The sequence below is a fragment of the Thalassophryne amazonica genome, chromosome 7 (assembly GCF_902500255.1).
Source record: "Thalassophryne amazonica chromosome 7, fThaAma1.1, whole genome shotgun sequence".
In the NCBI taxonomy this organism is placed as follows: domain Eukaryota; kingdom Metazoa; phylum Chordata; class Actinopteri; order Batrachoidiformes; family Batrachoididae; genus Thalassophryne; species Thalassophryne amazonica.
The window spans coordinates 51,341,722-51,364,325 of NC_047109.1; the positions used below are offsets into that span (position 1 = coordinate 51,341,722).

General features: G+C 40.2%; 1 protein-coding gene across 1 annotated transcript; it reads left to right on the top strand.

Annotated features, from left to right (window-relative positions):
- The first annotated feature begins 294 nt into the window (after positions 1 to 294).
- etfb (electron transfer flavoprotein subunit beta) lies at positions 295 to 21,947 on the top strand. Its single transcript, XM_034174138.1, is given in 8 exon segments — positions 295 to 434; positions 5,334 to 5,492; positions 6,884 to 7,042; positions 9,458 to 9,520; positions 19,608 to 19,648; positions 19,650 to 19,764; positions 19,988 to 20,203; positions 21,309 to 21,947. Coding segments are annotated over 7 exon segments (762 nt in total). The 5' UTR covers positions 295 to 380; the 3' UTR covers positions 20,159 to 20,203; positions 21,309 to 21,947.
- The last annotated feature ends 657 nt before the right edge of the window (positions 21,948 to 22,604 follow it).

The window sequence follows — 22,604 nt, forward strand, 5'->3', positions numbered from 1 at the left end:
GGTATTGTGTACGGAACTGATAACAGAGGCGTACCAGCTCGTAAATTCAACACTAATCTAAGTTTGAGCAGTAAGCCGTGCAATGATGTGCATTAATTAAGAATTTTTTATGATGGAAAATTGATTTTCTACGTTTTAAAATAAGGTTTAACTAAAAAAACGCCGACGTTTTGTCGAACGTGACTCCGGCTAAATCAGCCAATCAGAGTGAGGACGTCAGGGCTCTTCACTTTTCATTGGCTGAAATGGTGGGCGGTCTCTTTAGCGTTACCCTCTGGAGTCACTGTGAAAGTCTTCCGCCTGCTCCCTCTATACTGGTGAAGGTTCATTCGGTCACTGTCATCTGTTTTTTTAAGAGGTTTTACAAGTTTTTATAAACTATGTCTGGTCGTGTTCTTGTCGGAGTTAAGCGAGTCATTGACTACGCTGTTAAGGTAATGTTCCGTCTCAGTTTCAGATTACTTCGTTATTGTTAAAATCCAAATTCTTTCTGTTCTTCTGTTGACTTTCTGTTAGCTGGATTAGCCTTTCGCCTGCAGCTAGACACATGTTTAATTGTAAGATATTTTATATGTACTTTAGATCCAAAATAAATCCTAATCATGTTTACACAGTACAAGATGTGAGTCCTGTTCACCAACGCAAGATTCAAGTTAATGCTTTCACATTTTTTCTTTTGGCTCATGTTTTCAGTTCTATTTGAGCATCTAAAGCTTGAAAAGTGACATTGTTTAATCATTATGTTTGATGGTGCAGCAGGTAAATCCTGTTTCAGCTGCCCGAAACAAGATCCGAGCAGAGAATCCTTGACCCACACGTTCTAACTCGTGTTCTCAGGCTTGTCACTGTATCATTACACTCACTCACTCATCTATCTTCTACCGCTCAGTCCAATGCTGGTTAACGCGTTCGATTTTACTGTGGATTAGCACGTGTGCTTGTCACAAAGATTGTAATCAGATCTCTTCTTTTTATAATTCTATTTGTTTTCCAGAGTGGTTTCTATTGCCTGACCAGACAGTCCACCCCAAAGCAGATTTTTAGATTTCTTATAATCTTGATTTTGGTGTCAAATTATTTCAAAGATACAAAACCATTTCACGAGTTCTCTTCAATTTACTGAGGTTCTTTATTTTTTGTTAAAGTTTATCTCTTCAGTCCAACATCTTTGTTAACCTATTACTAAACTACAATGAGGAATCAAAGGTCACCAGGAATTTCTGTCATTTTCAGGAATTTTTACCTCCGCCAAGGAGGTTATGTTTTCGGTCGCGTCCGTTTGTTGGTTGGTTGGTTGGTTGGATTGTTAGCAGGATTACTCAAAAAATCCTCAACGGATTTCAATGAAATTTTTGTCAGGGGTGTATCTTGGCCTAACTTAGAAGTCGTTAAATTTTGGTGATGATCTGGAACACGATCCGGATCGAGTAATTTTTTTAAGGATTCTTTATCATTGCAGGATGGGGCCAATTTCAACATTTTTGCATCTAACTTCATGAAGACGGGTCACAAAGGCTGAACAAAAAATAAGTTACGACACAACAATAATTTAGCATTTGTTTTTCCTCATTGAATGAATTTGTTGTTATAAAATAAAAAAAAAACTTGTGTAGTTCAAGCAGTTTCTCTTTATAAATACATTTGCTGAAGATCTAAGGGTTTAACCCTCTGGGGCAGATGGCGTCGGATACAACAGCTGAGACCAAGCTTTACTGAATTATAAATAACTTTTTAATGATATGAGATAGAAACGTACTTTTTTTTTTTTGCTGAAAAGTTAACTCCGCAGACTTTCAAGGCACCATCCACCATCTTTGTATTCCTCATAGAAGCTGTGTGATGACGTGAGCAATGTGAGTGTCCAATCGGAATTTGTTCACCGTCACATGGTGAACCAAAATCCAATCGTAGGGTAGATTCACCTCGTGACACACCAAAGATTGTTTTTAGGAGTGATGTGTTACTAGTTTATTATAGTTTGCTGTGTGTTTTGAATAAATGTGTGTGGAAAATGATTTCCGCTTTACTTTTTCCTTTCTTATTTCTGATTGTAAATGTTTCTTACACTTATAAAACACAACTATAGCATATATATTTTGAAAGTACAGGTTGTCCTGAAAAAAAAAGAGACATAAAACTTGATTGTGGGATGCAGGGAGAGCTGTTAACAGCAATAATAAAACATTTATGCCAGGCGAGTGAACTGTCCAAAAAATGACCTCGGACCCCAGAGGGTTAACCACTGAATCTGAAACATGACAGTAGATGCGTGAAACGACGTGGAATAAGTCTCTTTGCCAAAGGGTATTCCATGTGACGTCAGTGACCCTATGGCCTTGGCGGAGGTTTGCCCTCTCCGAGTGCTTCTAGTTTGAAATTGGATCAAGAACAAAACTGGAGTTTACAGAGTAATTAACATCCATGATCTTCTCATAAATGCGTGTGTGTGTGCACGTGTATGTTAGTGTCATGCTTGACATCTTTAAGTACAGCCTTGTGTTTATAAAATAGGTAATATACTTTTTTATGGTAAGGGTGGTAATAAATTAAATAAAGCTTATATAATGAGTTGGAATGGCGTGTGAGTCCAGAATGTTTTTAGAACCTTAGACCTCACCAATTTTTACAAGAACTCAACCTTTTTATTTCCTGTTATGTAATTTCTTTGTTAATTTGCCATCTTAATGTATTTATAAATTGTTTTGTTCTTGTTATCATATACACTATTATTATTTTATTTCTACTTCTATTTTGTCATTTGATTTTTAAAAGGACCAGAATGGAAACAAGTGTTTTCACTTTCTTGTGTCATCCATATATTTTTAATGCATTTTAGTTATTGTATTGTTATGTACTTACATTGAACTTAAAATCACTCACTACACTCATGCTTTTAATATAAAGATGACTTACCGCCCCCTGTTGGAATGGCGCAAGTCCAGAAAGTAGTTACCAACACACACACACACACAGCTGCTGTAAGCAGGTAGTTTTAATTTGACAAAAAGAGACAGTGGCTAAAGACATTAAAACCACTAAACATTTCACTCATGGTACCAACATGAGACTCATCTAAACTGACTAAACCAACTGAGCTACAAAAACATAATACATCAATAACATAAACCACAATAACATTTAAAACCTCAAAACCCCGAACTCCCACAGCATCCATTGTTTATTGGTTCGCTAAAATTGCAAATTTCTCCAAAAATATTTGTCCTATCAACTTTCCGTTTTTGCAGCATTCATCCTTGACCCAAAATACATAAGCATGCCAAATGGCAAATGTCAGCTCTCCCCAGTTTTGGCGTGATCAAAGCCAAACACACACACGAACACAGAGGCCACTTGGCTATTATAATATTGATGTTAATAATAATTGTGAATGTACGCATAATTGCAGTGTGCATAATTACATCTGGTAAGGAGGTAATCTTTTCACCAGTGTTTATCTGTTAGCAGGATGATGCAGCAGATAGATAAAGTTTTGAGAAATAAGTGTTTCAGTTTTGGAGATGATCTGGAATATAGTCTAGAACTGACATCCAGAACATTGTTTGGCGTATAGCAACATTTAAAGTTGTGAGAGCACGTTGAGAAGATTGACCCAGAACGTGTTTTTCGGAACATATGAGGTCTATTAGAAAAGTATCCGACCTTATTATTTTTTTCAAAAACCATAAGGATTTGAATCACGTGTGATTACATCAGACATGCTTGAACCCTCGTGGGCATGCGAGAGTTTTTTCACGCCTGTCGGTTACGTCATTCGCCTGTGGGCAGTCTTTGAGTGAGGAGTGGCCCACCCTCTCGTCGATTTTTTTCATTGTTTAGGAATGGCTCAGAGACTGCTGCTTTGTTTGATCAAATTTTTTTCAAACTGTAAGGCACAACTGAGTGGACACCATTCGATAAATTCAGCTGGTTTTCGGTAAAAATTTTAACGGCTGATGAGAGATTTTGGTCTGGTAGTGTCGCCATAAGGACGGCCCACGGCGCCTGACGGCGATCTGCGCTTCGAGGCAGCAGCGTCTCACCGTTTCAAGTTGAAAACTTACACATTTCAGGCTCTGTTGATCCAGGAAGTCGTCAGAGAACTTTCAGAAGAAGTCGGCATGAGGAGTTTATTCGGACATTCCATTGTTAACGGACATTTTGTAATGAAAGAACGTGCGGGCAGAGTCGCATGTCAGGCCGGACCCGACCGCGGGGGGTCGCGACAGGAAAAACACCTCCGTTGGAAATCTTAACAGGCAAGTTGGAACATGCCCAAGCTGTTAAACAATTTCTCAGTTACTCACTTGTTGAAAGCCATCAAAAGCCACCTGAATTTTACAAATGGTTTTCAACACGGAGGTGTTTTTCCTGTCGCGCACGTCTTTCATTAAAAAATGTCCTTAAACAGTGGAATGTCCACATAAAGTCCTCATGCCGGCCTCTTCTGAATCTTCTCTGTTCTCTCACGACGTCCTGGGTGAATTAAGCCTTAAATTAGGATGTTTTCAGGTCGAAACAGGCCGACGACGGCGCATGGAAGCGCTGCACGACATCCTGCTCCGTGGGAAGTCCTTACAGCGACAGAAACACCCCATAATCTCTCATCAGCTGTTAAACTTTTCACCGAAAACCAGCTTAATTTCTCGAATAGTGTCCACTCGGATATTCCTCACAGGTCCAGAAAAAATGTTGATAAAGCAACGCGCGCCATCTCGAGCAGCGTGTGAAACAAAGGAATTCAGCCGAGAGGGCGGGACCACATCTCACTCAAGGCCTGCCCACAGGGAAATGACATCACTGACAAGCGTGAAAAAACTCACGCATGCGCACGAGGGTTCAAGCGTGATTGGTGTAATCGCATGTCATTCAAATCCATATAGTTAAAAAAAATAAAAGGGTCGGTTTATTATCTAATAGACCTCGTATGTCACTTTGGCAGAGGTGTGCACTCTCTGAGTGACATATAGTTTTATTTATGAATGTATTAGTTTTACTTTTGAATTAATTAATCTTTCAATTATTTGAGTCAGTATAGTCGGGTCAGGTCACAGGATGTGCAATCTTTTGAACTGAGAGCACACTGCACATTGCATTGCATAATGTACACATAGAAGAGTATTGATCAAAAATAATACATATGTTCCAGGTTCGATTTACTGCTATCAGGGAAAGACTCTTGTGTGTGATTGTTATTAATAGAACAAAGCAATGGAGAAGAAAAAATGTCATCATACCTGTATGAGTATTGTTACCTTTGGTGCTGCTTTTATTGTATGAAAAAATGGATAACCTGAGTCATTTGTCATCTGTCACACTGTCTGTTTCCTCCTCAGATTCGTGTGAAGCCAGACAGTACTGGTGTGGTAACTGATGGTGTCAAGCACTCAATGAACCCCTTTTGTGAGATTGCTGTGGAGGAGGCAGTCAAGCTGAAGGAGAAGAAGCTAATCAAGGAGGTAGTGGCAGTCAGCTGTGGGCCACAGCAAGCTCAGGTGGGTGCCGTGGTGTGACACTCTGTCCCCTACCTTGAAACCCATTGTTGCTGACCGAGTGGACCCCCTTCCTTCACTGCGCATGTGTCATTTCAGAGCATCAGCATCATCATTTCTAAGCGTCAGCTGTGATCCACCGATTATCATCTCGTTTCTGCTTCAAACTGCACTCCAGTCATCATCTATCTCAGTGACAGATATCTGAAGCTTTTGTACAACAATCATTTCCACATAAATTCAGCATTATTTCGTAATAAAAGACAGTGGAGCAATCAGAGAGCAGCACCAGCGTGGTAGACGTCTGACGTGCAGCTGTGCCTACGTCATTTCAGTGTGTTAGTAGCAACTCACTGATTATCGCCTCTTTTCTGCTTAAAATGGCCTTGTTTCTGCTTAAAACTGACTTTAGAATTATTTAGGAGGCTTTACCTTGTCATCTGATGGTTAATAATCCCATTAATCCATATGATCTCTTTGGGTGTAGAGAGTCAGTCTCAGATGTGCTTCTGTGGTCCCAAATTACGCATGTGCAGTGAAGGCAGGGCGGACCAATTTTTAGGGGGGGCCGTCAGTCTGTGACACCAGTATCCACAGACACTGTATGCTGTGTGTACTACTACAACCCAAAGCGCTGCAGCATATGTGACCAATTTTGACCTGAAACTGCATAATTGTTTTGCAGGTAATAAAGCTGTCATTTAAGTGGAGACTGCATCAGTATTTTGCAGTCATTTTATTGAGTGATGTTTTGTAGCTATCTTTGTGTTGACACGTTCCATTGTGTGCTGAACAAGAAATCAAGTTTTTGTTTGTTGGCTTTTGAAGGTGGAAGCAATCTCAGAAACATGAGTGCTTAGTTTTGTTTGTTTAATTTCATAAATAAAGCAGGTCCGAGGTTTGCTTTGGATCTGGTCCATTCTCTGTGGAGTTGGCATGTTCTCCTCCTGTTTGAGTGGGTTCCCTCCAGGTGCTCTGGCTTTGTCACACCCCCAGAGACATGCAGGTTAAGTTAATTGGCGACTCTAATTTGACAGGTATTTATACACTGACTGACATTTGAATCCTCCCTCACTGGGGGGTGGTAGGTAGGTTGGTGCTCTTTGCAGTCATGCGTGTGAGGGTTGTGAGATGAACGTATCTCCCAAATGCCTTCAATCTGTGAAGATTTGATGTTGAATAATTGTGTGGCGAAGGCCATTGGCGGATGGGATGTACATATGGACAGAGCCCATTTCTGTATCACATTGCTGCCATGAGAGCATATACATTTGTTATCCAAGAATATTCATCTTGCATCCTTGTTAATTTACAACCTTCTTTGTCACCAACCCTCTAACCTTTCACTGCCTTTTATTTGTCATTTTCACCTGTTTTATTTCTCTGTCACTCAGGAAACTATTCGTACTGCCCTGGCCATGGGAGCTGACCGTGGCATTCACGTTGAAGTCTCTGGGAAAGATTATGACAACTTGGGACCACTGCAGGTCTCAAAGATTATGGCTGCTCTAGCCAAGAAAGAGGATGCTCAGCTTGTCATCTTAGGCAAACAGGTACAGATGGGATTTATTCCTCTTAGTATTGTCAATCACTAATGATATTGATAAGTACTAGCTGAAATCATTTATTCTGCAAAAATGCCAAATAACAGTAGGGACAACTGTGTAGACAAACATTTCAAAAATTAGAGTGTTATCAAAAAGTTCAATATTTTTGTCAGTTATTCCAGAAAGTGAACATTTTTATACATTAACTCATAACTTGTAAGCGAAAATGTTTCAGGCATTATTAGTTTATTTTAATGTTGATAATTAAGACCTTAAAGCTCCAAAAATGGACAAAACACAACTAAAAACATTAGAATATTGTATAGGATCAGTCATAAAAAGATTTATTAGAGAGAAATGTCAAACGTCTAAAAACTACGTGCATTTATGCACTCAATACTTAGTTGGGGCTCCTTTTGCAGGAATTAATGCACCAGTCAGGTGTGGCGTGGAGATGGTCAGCCTGTAGCAGTGCTGAGGTGACATGAAAGCCCAGGTTGCTTTGATAGCGGCCTTCAGCTCGTCTGTGTTATTAGATCTCTTGTTTCTCTTCCTCTTGACAATAACACATAGATTCTCTATGGGGTTCAGGTCAGGTGAGTTGGCTAACCAGTCAAGTACAGTAATGCCATGGTCAGCGAACTCGCTACTTGTACATTTGTCACTGTGGGCAGATGCCAAGTCCTGCACGAAACGGAAATCTGCATCTCCATATTAAGAGCCATGGTATTTATACCGCATAAATAATGAGTTAGGCTACTCAAACTTGAAATTAAATATCCAAATGTTTTAAGATTTTTTTTTTAAAAAAAGAAAAAGGTCATAATTATCAAATTGGAAATTTAAAAAAGATTGAAGCATTTTAATTTATATGGAATGAGTCGACAGTATTTGAAATTGTTAAATTTAATTTGCTGAAATAAATGGTAAACTGGTTTCCATGATATTCAGATTTTTTATAGATGCGTGTGTGTGTGTGTGTATGTATGTATAATTATAAATTATAATCAGTATTTTTGTTTTCAGTATGATTTCATGTTTTGTCGACTAAGCATTTAATTTAACATGAATTAACAGTTTAATCAATAATGGAAATAATCATATAATACAGTGCCTTGCAAAAGTATTCAGCCCCTTGGTATTTCATACATTTTAATTTGTTCATGCCATTTTAAATAAAAACAAGTAAACCAGGCTTCTCAATATAAAAATTTCTAAAATTATCTTCCTTAGACTCAAACTGAAAGTAAATGTCTACGACCTGACATAAATTTATTAAAAATATAAAAGCCAAGATGATGGGTTGCATAAGTAATCAGCCCCTTTGGTATAATACCTGTAAATAATGTTTTATTGCCAGTTTTCTTCAGACAAGTCAGGGAATGGATACATGAACATTTCACAGTCACTGAATATATCTTGGACTTTATTTACATCAGTTATGAAGAAATACAAACAGTATGACACTCTATGGTAAATCTGTGTGGAGTAGACAGTTCTCAAAAACTGAGTGACTGTGCAAGACGGAAAAGAGTGAGGAAGACCCCAGACAACCCAGAAGTTGTTACAGGCTTCTGTGGCTGTGATTGGAGAAATTGTGCACAGTGCAAGTTTTGTATTTTGTATCCCCAGTTATAGAGCTTCATGATGAAGTGGAGCAGAGGAGGATTTTCTTAAAAAGAAGACCTGAAAGTTCACCTCCTATTTGCCAGAACGTACATCTGAGATGCAAGGCTAGATTTAATGTTTTAGTGAAAGAAGACCCTCCTCTGTACCACTTCATCATGAAGCTGTATAACTGGAGATACAAAATGCAGAATTTGCACTGTGCACAATTTCTTCATTCACAGTCACAGAAGCCTAAAACTTTTTCTGGGTTGTCTGGGTGTCTTGGTGACTTTCCTCACTCTTCTCCTTGCACAGTCACTCAGTTTTTGAGAACTGTCTACTCCACACAGGTTTACCATAGAGTGTCATACTGTTTGTATTTCTTCATAACTGATGTAAATAAAGTTCAAGACATATTCAGTGACTTGGAAATGTTCATGTATCTGTCTCCTGACTTGTCTGAAGAAAACTGGCAATTAAACTGTATATTTACAGGTATTATACCAAAGGGGCCAATTACTTATGCAACCCATCATCTTGGCTTTTATATTTTTAATTAATTTATATCAAGTTGTAGAGATTTGTTTTCAGTTTGAGTCTAAGGAAGATAATTTTAGAATTTTTTTTAATATTGAAAAGCCTGATTTACTTTTTGTATTTGATACGCCATAAACAAATTAAAATGTGTGAAATACCAAGGGGCTGAATATTTTTGCAAGCCACTGTAGACTAATCCTCATTTTAATTTTTTTTAAGATGTCATATTTTCAGTACTGTTGCATAAACTCAGTGGCTTCATTTTTGCTTTTCTAGGCCATTGACGATGACTGCAATCAGACTGGCCAAATGACAGCTGCTTTACTCGATTGGCCACAGGTGTGTGTAACCTTTATGTATTCACTGAAGTTGACAGTGGAAATACAACATTCCCATTCCGTCAACCTCTCATTTGTGTCACAAAAAACCCTGCGTTTACTTGGCATAAGCAAAAATGCAAATATCACAAGTTACTTTCCCTTGACTGGGGAAGTAACTTGCATCAGAGTGGTGTCTTGTCAAGGCACAAGACACTATGGACTCTCGTCCGCTTGACACTACGGAATCCAGAGATAATCTCCGGCACAAGTGGGCCTCAGGGCTTACATCGGACTGACTTCTTCACATGACAACAATAAATTAATGCGATTCATTTAATCTTGTGAAACCACGTCATGGTTGCATTGTGTTTATGCGCTTTTAGGTGCCTGTGATTGAACCTTGCACACCATCATGGTTCGGGGTCAACCCATTATTGGTGCAGATATTCATAACTTTTGTTTTCTTGTGAAAACCCACCACCTCTCCTGTCCTAGCCCGTTCACTTCCTTGCTCCTCTGTCTCCTGTTTAGCTTCAAAGAAACAGACTGCAGTTTTCTCTGAGAAATACGCAGCTTTTTAGAAAGAAGCCTTTAACTGTAATTAAATACATGCCACAAAACATTTAAAGAACGTTTTGTGTTCAGAGGGTGTATACTAGATTTTGACACTTTTTACTGCAGGCAAATATGTGCCCCAAATATTGGTATTGGCCTCTAAACATTGTCAGTAATCAGCACCGGTCCCTGAAAAATTGATTTTGTCGACCTTAATCATGATCAAAGGGTTCCAGAAACATCCCAGATGCATGTGTTGTGTTTGTGCCCCCTCTAGAGAATAAACCCTTGTACCTACTTTCTACACATGGCCGAGCAGTATGCTGTTTAAATAGATAGACAATTTCAGCAGATGCCGATCACATTAATTGAATCTTTACTGGACTTTCTAATGGCCCAGTCAATGGCACTTAACGAAGCCCAAACGAAACAAGAAATCTGGGCTTTCGTTGACTTTCATTGGCATCGGTTAACCTTCGCTCAGCTTCGTTCCTGCAGTGGTGCTTCGTCAGGATTTTTAAACTGTCAAAAAATTTCAACGAAGGGCAGCAAAAACATCAGTTCGTCTGTATTTTGTTTTGCTGTCGTTCTTGACGGTTTCTTATCGTTTGCTTAGTTTTTGTAACGTTAGCCTTTCGTTTGACTTCGTTCAACCAGCTGAATGTTTTCACACAGTACAAAAGCCAGTTTTTGAGCGCTTTTGTGGAGGAGCTGCAGCTCCTCTGCGCTGGTGCTGTTGTGTGTGGTGTGAGGCTTCTGCCGCTTCGTGTGATGTGGCGAGAGCTGCCGGTGGTGCTGGCCTGCCAGGAAGATCACTGGCCTGCCGTGATTGTGGTGTTGGACAGTGCTGCGCACATGAGGAGAGAGTTGCTGCACAAAAAGTCTGGCCGGAGCTGCAGCATTCTGTCCATGAGCTCTGAAGGGCTTGCTGTCCTCCAGCCTCTGCAGACAGAAGAGCCGGCTGCCACTTTCAGCATCTGACGGTTCAAACGTTTTGAGGAAGTGATCTTTAATCACTGCGTATTGCATGAGTTTGATCCGCGCACTTGCACGCACGTCGTCGCGATGATCCCACCAGCTGTGTTCCCAGCTGGATGCCATGCGTTGTTCCACCTGCAGGCACACACTCTGTGCTGGATGCTGCATATATAAAATAATTATTTTGTGGCAGATGAATCATTTTCTCTGCAAGTTTTCTGCTGAAAACAGCTCTAACCTTCCTGAATCACAGAGGAGCACACCAGCTGGAGCCGTTCACGCGCGTGCGCACACTGGAGAAAGCATTTGGAGCCATCTAAAAAGGTAATTATGTCACATTTGCCCCTTTCACAACAGGCCCACTTTGACTTGTGGCATCATGACGACACCACATGGATGCAACCTAGTGCCGAGATGATGTAGCTCAACGCCACAACACCGTGACAGACGCAAAGGACAAAGCGAATCGGTCGCCAAAAATTTAATGTGTTTAATTTTTTCTGCGTTGAGCACGGGATGCAGAAAGGAAGTGGTTTCAGCGTAAGTCAGGGCAAAGCAACGGTACTCAACATAACTGGAAGCCACACCCTCACAATATGTTACCCGACGCCAATTTATGATTCCTGCTGTGTTCCATTGTTCCCGAAGTATAAATCACGCAGGATTGTTTTTATACTGTGTACACATTGCAGTAAAACTACACACTCAAAGAACTGCAGCTTCTCGCTCTTAAATTCTCTCACAACTGTGTTTAAAGTCCATAAAGGTCCTGCTCACAGACTGACTGATTGCCAGAGACAGGACCTGTCCACATCCAGTAAAAGTCTGGATATCTCCAGTCCACTCACGGATGATTCGTTCACGCACATACATGTGAACAATAAAAAACAAAAAAACTGGCTGGCTGAAGGCAGTTCCTCGCTCTCCCCTCAAACTCTCTCATAATTGTGTTGCCAGAGACAGGACATGTCCACAACTCCAGACATCTCGAAGTAGGCCCGGTGTGAAAGGGGCTTATTGTCATGGCTTGGTCAGTTGCATGTTCTTTCCTTCTTGTGTGCAGTTGTAAAAATATGTTTATGAGAGATTTAACATCTCATTATAAGTAGTTTAGAGAAGCATGACTGAGCCATCAAAGAGAGAGACAGACTCTCTCTCTCCCTCCCGCCCCCTCTGTCTCGTACACACACATTTCAGGTGTACAGACAGCGATTAGAGTTTTGGTATTTGAGAGATATTTGGCATGTTTGCAGTGTGTATAATTTTGGTGCCGTATTTACTGTGTGTGATTTTTTTTTTTTTCTCTCTCTCTCTAAAAATGAGGCGTCTTATGAAGGTTGAACAAGCGCTTCAGGTTTTTGTTTTGTTTTTTTAAATTGGAGCAAGACAGAGCGCTCAGCGTGTCGTCAGAGTCTCAACCAGACAGTGAGGATTCTGACGATGAAGGAGATGATCCCTCTTTTGTTCTGGACAAGGAACCAGAGCAGGTGGTAGATCCACCAATGTGTGCACAGATCTCAAAGTGGGTTGGATCACACGCTTGTGTTTGCAGGTGAGCTTGGTCCCAGCGCCAAGTCCTGTAATGCAGAGATGCAGACATACACTGCTCCAGCAGTGGCTCCAGGTGCATTTCGTTTAAAGCGTTGAGATCGTTTGTTTTGGTTTTGTTTTGTTTCTCTTTGGTCCCTTTTGCGCTCCTGATTCGCAGGCTGTTCGGTGATAAAACTCGTTCATCTACCTTTTCTCAACGAATTGTGACTTTTTTCAACTTTTTTCCCTTCATTCAGGAATCATCATATGCCATGTGACTGGGCCATAAGGTGAGGGAAATAGTCACATACATAAAAAATAGAACTACAAAAAAAAAAAAAAACATTTCAGTGATTGAAATAAGTCACATGACTGCTGACTGCTTCCAAGAACTAATTTTTGACTCTTTACTTTTCAGAATGCTCCTCAAATACACTTTTACAGCAGCTTATAAAGAAGGAATGAACATGCAACTGTTTTACCAAGCTATTACAATAAAACATTTACCTTTTAAGCTCTTCCAAAATACATTCTCCACTTCATGGAGCAGGAGTGAGAGGGACAAAAAGGGTCCAGATGAAACAGTCCTGTGATTCCAGAAGCGATTAGAGGTGTTTTCAACATCCATGCTCTGACAGAAAATAATTAATCTGCTACAAAATAATTATTTTATGTATAGCGTCCGGCGCACAAAGCGGGTGGAATTGTGTGCAAGAGGGCTGAGCCTCTCCAGAATAGCCTCTTAGGGCCTCATAGTTGCCAGGTGCTCAGATAATGGGCTTTTAGCTGCCTCGTCCTCACCACACACGCCCCTAAAATCCTCGCTTGTCCTCGAAGTAACCTGTACACAAACTGCTGCACGCTGTTGTTGCTGAAATTCCGTTCGCTCGCGTCATGCGTGAAGTGTGCACCCACAAACAAAACCACATATGGTGGGTGGGCTGTGCTCAAACACACATGGGGTTAGTTACTTGTGACTGACTAGCTCATGCATTTTCCACCAATGAAAAAGAAGGAGTCAGGTTTCTTCCCACCGCTGTCTCTGCAGCACAGCAGAGAAGGAAATGATCCTTTTTGTTGCGTGTGTGGCATAAACGCGCAGCAAAAATTCAATACGTAGGACTTGTGAGGTGGAACGAAGTGTAAACGAAGTTGAATGAAACGCTAATGTTCCAAAAACTATGCAAACGATAAGAAACCGCCAAGAACAACAGCAATATGAAATGGGGTGAATTGAGGTTTTTGGTGGCATTCTGTTTAAACTTTTTTCGATAGTTTAAAATTCTGATGAAGCGCCGGCTTCTGGAGCTAAACTGAGCGAAGGTTAAACGATGCCCACGAAAGTCCAGATTTCTTGTTTCATTTGGGTTTTGTTGCCCTTCATTCAGGCCGTATGACCAGGCCATTAGTTACCAAAAAATTCTGATGTGCCACACATGGTATTTACAAGTACTTTACTATAACTGCTGTCAGTTTCCCACCTTTTCACCCTCAATGGCAAGCTCTAACAGTTAATGTCCACTATGTAACCTACTGTACATGCACAACAATTGGACGTACCCAAGGTCAGACTACAGAAAACCTGTTGTTTATATCAGGCATATAAACATTCTCTACCAAAGAGCATAGAGGCATTTTTGTGTGTACTGATATGTCTCTTGAAAAGGAAATGATTAAGTTATGTAAATACATGCAGAAACGGAAACAGACTATTTCTTCATGGTGTGTGTCACAAACCACATATTTCCTTCTCATTATGCCTATCAATTGTCCCCTCTGTTCATCAAATCTCAGCAGTATCTGTACATAACATTTCAAGTCACTGAAGGTGGTCTTGGTACTTCATTCACCTCAATTGTGAAGAGTACAAACCAGTATGATACTGTATGTAAATCTGTCTGGAGTAGCCGATTTTAAAAACAGTTACGGGACCAGAAGACTAGTTAGGGAAGCCATCGGGACATCCAAGATGACACTGAAAGAGTGGGAATGTTAGGGCCCCTTCACACATAACATGAAAGATGGAGAAACTGAAAGAAAATCGCAAAACCAAACACGAAATGGGGAACCACGAAACATTCCACCTGCTGTCGTGAGGGACGCACGTTTGCACAGGCATGCACCGACCACACCGGCAAACTGTTTCGTGCGCGTGCATGAACACAGTGTGAGCAGCTGGAACCTGTTGCACCACATTGCGCTGCTGATGTGGAGAAAAATAAAAACCACACACCATTAAAAAGAAATTGCATTTTATTGAATGTAGATGACCCATGGTCACAGATGTACAGTCATGAAATGAAATGAATGAGAAGCAGCCGCTCTTATCATGTCCACATCTGCTGGCGTGTCCAGCTGGCCCCGTGCACGTGTCCTGGGACAGACACCGCGTCATGTTGAACAGAGCTTACATGGACATGGGTGGCGTAACATTCAGATCACCCACTGCGTGTTATGATCTGACGGTCTGTTTCACCTGGGGTAGCCTGTCAATGTGTGCGCCGTGCGCATGCTCGCTGCAGCCCATTGCAACATTGATATATGTTTTTATCTATGTCCACATGAGGACATACATCAGTTCAGCGCACACACCATTGTGTCACTGTGTCTCTTTACTAAACCACACTCATGGGGAAAATTAGACAAATTTCACAACCAGCTCAATTATGATCGTCTGCTGACTGTTGTGTTAATAGTGCAAATGGCCACACATTTTCTAAGTGCAAAACAAGCGGTGTTAGATGTTTGTGTGTGTCAGCTTGAATTTGGCCGGCATCTGCCGCGAAAGGGTTTGATGGGCTCTCACAGTCCACACTCTTTCAGTCGCTGGTGTGTGCAAATATTGTAGCAACAGGTGTACGAGGTGTTAGAGGGCACACGAATGGTTTGCAATTCCCTCCTTTGTGCGCTAGCTGGCTTCAATTGTGTTATGTGTGAAGGGGCCCTTAGAATGGGACATGAAGAATTTTCATACATGAAAACTGATCAGATATAGTTATCAGTCTCCCATGTGCTTTTTTGCAAACTGTAGCTGAATTTCATGGTTTTTCTCTTAAGAATATTGAATGTGGCACTCCACCATGAAGCTGTGGCTGTTGATGCAACAAACGAACGTTGCACTGTCTGCAGTTTCTCCAATCACATTGATAAGTTTACAAGTCTTTCAGGGTTGTCACGGATGTCTTGAATCCCTCACCAGACTCACATCAGTTTTGAAAACTGCTGACCCCAGACAGATTCACTATAAAAGTAACATACTGTTGTAGTCCTTTAATTATGGATGTAAATGAAGTCAAAGACATGTATGGCGACTTGGAAATGACCATGTATCCATTCCCTGACTTTTTTTTTTTTTAACCTGGTGTGAAAGTGGTAACTTTCTGAAAATTCAAAGGGTGTCAATACCCATGTCCAGCATACATCTTATATCTGTATGTATTTATTTATTATTAGTAGTAGTAGTAGTATACTTTATGGCAAGCATTGTTTTGTTGTTGCTCAATAACTGGATTTTTTTTTAATCCATTATACAAATTGGTTTGGTTTCTATTCCTTAAACTGTCATTCATCAATATCTGATATAAGCACATGGGCAAGGGATTACTTTGGGAAACCTTTGCTGGGTTGACTTCTCTGTGCTCCAAAGCATCTGGGTTGGACCATCACACAGTGGAAATGTACTGTGGTCAGACAAATTCGTATTCCACATATGTTTTGAAGAAATGGACACCGTGTGCCCAGGACCAAAAACATAAAGAACCATCCAAACTGTTATTACCAACAAGTCCAAAAACCAGGGTCTGCCATGGTATGGGATTGTGCCAGTGCCCTTGCCGAAGGGAATTTAGACTTCTGTGATGGCTGCATTAATGGCGAGAAGTATATTGAGAGCTTAGAGCAACACGCTGCCTTCAAGATGACATCTTTTCTACAGGTGTCCATGAGATGTGGATCCCTTTGGAATATGCAGATCACAACTGATTGTTCTGTAATTCCATTTTGGATCAAATGGAGACAGATGGTCCACTGTTGAGACCTAGAGTCACACAGTGGAAAGGAAATAAAAATGAGGAAGGGAATACAGTCTACAGACTACAAAAACTACAAGAACTTGGCCAGTTAGTTTATTCGGGGGCCACATCAAATGGCACCTGCCAAGAGTGGACTGTCATAACATGCAAGTGGTTGTTCTTTAGTTCTTGTGCAAAGAAAAACCGAAATGGTGGACACAACCTAATGTAGAAGTTTGCATTTGTGACCTCAAGATCTCACATAAGACTGTACCATAACAGGATGTTGCATTAATATTGTGTTGTGTATGACAGGAACATTAGCGAAGTTCCAGTTTTGTCCTAAATTTGCTCTGTAACATTTGTGTACAACATTTCAAATTTTTCCCCAAATAACTGTGATCTAAGTTTGTTTATAATGGAATGCACCAGTGTTCAGCGTGTCTTACCAAATGCAGTGGAGAAAAATGTGACATTCATCCGACTTTGATCACTAAAGTGAGTTCTGCTGGCTGAGCAGCACACAGAAGGTCACCAGCTCTTTTTCCATGCTTGCATATGTTCTCTCGGGGCACTCTGGCTTCCTCCCATGTCCAATTACATGCAGGTTCGGTGAATCGGTGGCTCTAAATTTATAGTACAACCCCTGGCAAAAATTATGGAATCACCGGCCTCAGAGGATGTTCATTCAGTTGTTTAATTTTGTAGAAAAAAAGCAGATCACAGACATGACACAAAACTAAAGTCATTTCATATGGCAACTTTCTGGCTTTAAGAAACACTATAAGAAATAAGGAAAAAAAATTGTGGCAGTCAGTAACGGTTACTTTTTTAGACCAAGCAGAGGGAAAAAAAATATAGAATCACTCAATTCTGAGGAAAAAATTATAGAATCATGAAAAACAAAAGAACGCTCCAACACATCACTAGTATTTTGTTGCACCACCTCTGGCTTTTATAACAGCTTGCAGTCTCTGAGGCATGGACTTAATGAGTGACAAACAGTACTCTTCATCAATCTGGCTCCAACTTTCTCTGATTGCTGTTGCCAGATCAGCTTGGCAGGTTGGAACCTTGTCATGGACCATTTTCCTTCAACTTCCACCAAAGATTTTTCAATTGGATTAAGATCCGGACTATTTGCAGGGCCATGACATTGACCCTATGTGTCTTTTTGCAAGGAATGTTTTCACAGTTTTTGCTCTATGGCAAGATGCATTATCATCTTGAAAAATGATTTCATCATCCCCAAACATCCTTTCAATTGATGAGATAAGAAAAGTGTCCAAAATATCAACGTAAACTTGTGCATTTATTGATGATGTAATGACAGCCATCTCCCCAGTGCCTTTACCTGACATGCAGCCCCATATCATCAATGACTGTGGAAATTTACATGTTCTCTTCAGACAGTCATCTTTATAAATCTCATTGGAACAGCACCAAACAAAAGTTCCAGCATCATCACCTTGCCCAATGCAGATTCGAGATTCATCACTGAATATGACTTTTATCCAGTCATCCACAGTCCACGATTGCTTTTCCTTAACCCATTTTAACCTTGTTTTTTCTGTTTAGGTGTTAATGATGGCTTTCGTTTAGCTTTTCTGTATGTAAATCCCATTTCCTTTAGGCGGTTTCTTACAGTTTGGTCACAGACGTTGACTCCAGTTTCCTCCCATTCATTCCTATTTGTTTTGTTGGCATTTTCAATTTTTGAGACCATATTGCTTCAAGTGTCTGGTCTTGACGCTTTGATGTCTTCCTTGGTCTACCAGTATGTTTGCCTTTAACAACCTTCCCATGTTGTTTGTATTTGGTCAGAGTTTAGACACAGCTGACTGTGAACAACAACATCTTTTTGCAAACATTGCGTGATTATTACCATCTTTTAAGAGTTTGATAATCCTCTCCTTGTTTCAATTGACATCTCTCGTGTGGAGCCATGATTCATGTCAGTCACCTTGGTGCAACAGCTCTCCAAGGTGTGATCACTCCTTTTTAGATGCAGACTACGAGCAGATCTGATTTGAATGCAGGTGTTAGTTTTGGGGATGAAAATTTACAGGGTTGAGTCCATTAATTTATTCCTCAGAATTGACGTGAGTCCATATTTTTTTTCCCTCTGCTTGGTCCTAAAAAAGTAACCGTTACTGACTGCCACAATTATTTTTCCTGATTTCTTATAGTGTTTCTTAAATGCCAGAAAGCGCCATTTGAAATGACTTTAGTTTTTGTGTCATGTCTGTGATCTGCTTTTTTCTACTACATTAAACAACGAATGAACATACTCCGAGGCCGGTGATTCCATCATTATTGCCAGGGGTTGTAGGTGTGAGTAAGAGTGTGAAGGTGTTTGTCATGTGTTGGCCCTGTGATAGACAGGCTGGCTGTGTGGTGTGTACACCACTTCCTCCTGTCTGTCTGCCTGCTGGCATAGGCTTCAACCCCCCCCGCCCCCAACCCTGAACTGGGCTAAGATGATAACTGGAATTGAATTGAATATTTTATTCACAAGACATAATTTATGGTTGCAGAAGCCGATCTGCTCTGTGTCAGCCTGATCCCGTCAGATCTCAAAAAGCATGCAGTGGCGGTACCTGGTTACTACTTGAATGGGAGACCTCTTTGGTACACCAACAGCTGTGTGTGTTCTCCCAGGTTACGCTGGAGTTGCGCCAGGAAGGGCATCCGGCGTAAAACTTGACAAAACCAAATATGAATGCGGATCGGGCTGTATCCGCTGTGGTGACCCCAAACAAAATGGGAACAGCCAAATGGACAACAAGAATAATTTTATTGGTTGTCTGCCAGGGCAGTTCTGTGATTCGGTGGATGCAGGATCAGTATTTACTCCCAGATCTAACAGTTTTCCATGTGGTCTGCCATTAAAAATGTAGTTACACAAATCAACCAGCAGATGAGGCCCATGGACTGCCTCAGGACCTCTAGTAAATTTATGTTTTAAATGTTATAAGTGTACTGTATTTCAGTTGACAACGTGAGTTGTTAATGATTTATTGCTTATTGCAGGGCACATTTGCATCTGAAGTGATGTTGGAAGGAGACAAGTTAAGTGGTGCGAGAAATAGATGGTGGCCTTGAAACCATTAAGATTAACTCTCCGGCTGTGGTGACTGCAGACCTGCGCCTCAACACTCCCAGATATGCGACCCTGCCCAATATCATGGTAGGTAGTGAGTGATTGAGCTCAGGAAGATGGCAGGAAATAAAAATCATAGTGTTGCTTTTATTAATGCAGTTGGTGCTGAACTCTGAAAAGAATTTTAATTCTTTCCCAAACAGGAGTGTAAGTACCAAGCTGTCCACGTCAAGACCGTTCTGTCGTCAATAAAGACAATGGCTAGTAGCAAGTGTATATGTTCAGTTGACTGGCATTTTGTTTGTTTCAGAAAGCCAAGAAGAAGAAGATCGATAATGTGAAGCCATCAGACTTGGGGGTGGACCTGACATCCAGATTGGAGGTGTTGAGTGTGGATGAGCCACCTCAGAGGCAGGCAGGGACGAAGGTGGAGACTGTTCAGGACCTGGTAGACAAACTGAAAGAGGCAGGAAGGATATAGGCACATTAGCAACATATGCATGGAAGTGTGGCACTTGACAAAAGAGTAAGTATCAGTGTTTGTGGACATGCCCCAATAAAATGTCTTTAATTTGTATTTATGTCTGAAATGCTGCTGGACTGTAACTGTATCCAACAGGAGAACACACATAAAAAGTAACAGACGTGACCACATTTGAAACCAGTGCATTACACATGTGGACAAAATTGTTGGTACCCCTGTATTTTATGTTCACTTTTTAATATATGGTCTGAAATAAATGCAAACAAAGCAATTTTCTTTCATCAATATTAAAAAAAATGTCTAAAGATATTCAGCAACAAGAACAAAACAAAATCTTTCACAAAGTGAAAATCCTGACATAAATGCAGGCTGAACACAATTATTGGAACCCTTGATAATTGTCAGTAAATCATCACTTTTCCAGCCAGTTTTATTATTAGACAAGTCAGGTGAGGGATACATGAACTTTTCCAAGTCACTGAATGTCTTGGATGTTATTTTGATCCATCTTTAAGAAATACAATAATTGTGGTACTGGATGGTAAATCTGGAGGCGGCAGTTCTCAAAAACTGAGTGACCCTGCAAGAAGGAAATGAGTGAGGGAAGTCACCAACACAGCCACAGAAGCCTATAACTTCATTGTTGTCACGGTTGTTTTGGTGGCTTCCCTCACTCATTTTCGTCTTGTACTCACTCAGTTTGTGAGAACTGTCTCCTCCAGACAGATTTACCATACAGTTTGTATTTCTTAAAAACTGATGTAAATGAAGTCAAAGACATATTCAGTGACTTGGAAATGTTCATGTATCCATCCCCTGACTTGTCTAAAGAAAACTGGCTGGAAAAGTGATGATTTACTGTAACATCATCAAAGGGTGCCAATAATTGTGTCCTGCCTACATTTTATGTCAGGATTTTCACTTTATGATAGCATTTTGCTCTTGTTGCAAAATAACTTGGGTCATTTTTAAAAGTATTTTGTTAAAAAAAAAAAATTCTGTTTCGGACTATATTAAAATGTGTAGATAAAATCTAGGGGTACCAACAATTTTGTCCACGTGTATAATTGCAGAAACAAAATTATAAAGATTTTAAATGTATGGTTTGTCATGTTTTACTTATCTTCATTTTCTTCTCTGTCTGTAGGACTCTGAGGAATAACAGAACTACATTATGTGAGGACTAGGTTATCGATGTCTAATCCCTCCATTTTAGACCGGTTCTTGAGGTAGTGCAGGGAATTACTGACAGAAGATGGGTACCAAGAAACACTGTCTTGCTTCAGACATGACAAACAGGATTCAAATGGACTTTTTGGGGTATTTCTTTTATAAATTTCATATGTGTCCATGACAACTGGTCAAAATATCAAAGGTTAAGTATGAAATGTCTCCACTTGACTGTATTTCCAACCATCTACCTTCCACTTACTCTTGTTTCTTTGGTAATGCAGTTTCAAGACAATTGCATGAATAAGCAGTTTCTTATATCTGTTTTCACACAAATTAAGAGGACAGTGTTGTGTGTGTGTGTGTGTGTGTGTTTTTTTTTTTGTAAACTACAGCTGTAATTCATAGATGTACTCCATTATTGTGTCTGGCAGTTTGATTTGTGTAATTTATCTAATTGCAATCAAGTTTCACAACTGTCAAGGTGGTATCTCTCACCATGCACAATGGAAATGAACACAGAATTTTTGCCAGAAACATTTCAGTTGTGTTAATTTTACGTAACTTTACCATGACAATAAAGCAACTGTCCTTTTTCTATATTCACATACAGCAAGTTTTCTTTTTGGACCATTTTTTTTATTTTCATTTTTATACAATGACAGTATCAATGTAGAAATTCCCCATAGCTGATGTAGTGTCCAACTTACGGACTGTATTATTCTACATGACTGGTACAGCACAATATCCCATGTTACCAGATAGCTGGACATATTTGGTCGAGAGAACCGTTATGATTTTACAATGTGTAACATATTGATTATTTTAGCTACATATGAGAGTATGTGGAAGTTGAAAGTGTAATTACATCAAAGAAGGTACAACACTTTTGTGTTTGGTTCATGGCATAAAGAATACATACAGTTGTTGTTCTTAATATTCCAGCAGTGATTTGCTGCTTCCTTTTCTATCCCCAAAGATTCAGGGCAAAATGGCACTACCAAACAATGACAACTGCAAACAGCAAGACGTCAACAAGGATGGGCGGGACAACAAAGACAGCAGACCATAAGAAGGAAGTCACGACAATAGTTGTGATCCTAGAAATATTCAGAATTTTACAAGTTAATGTGTATACTGAGGAAAACATTCTATGTGGGATTAGTGGTTGGCATGGTCGCCTCACGGCAAGAAGGTCTGATTGCTTCCCCCATTTTCCTTTCTGTGTGAAGTTTGCGTTTACCCTCATGCTTTGTGTAGGTTCCCTCCAGGT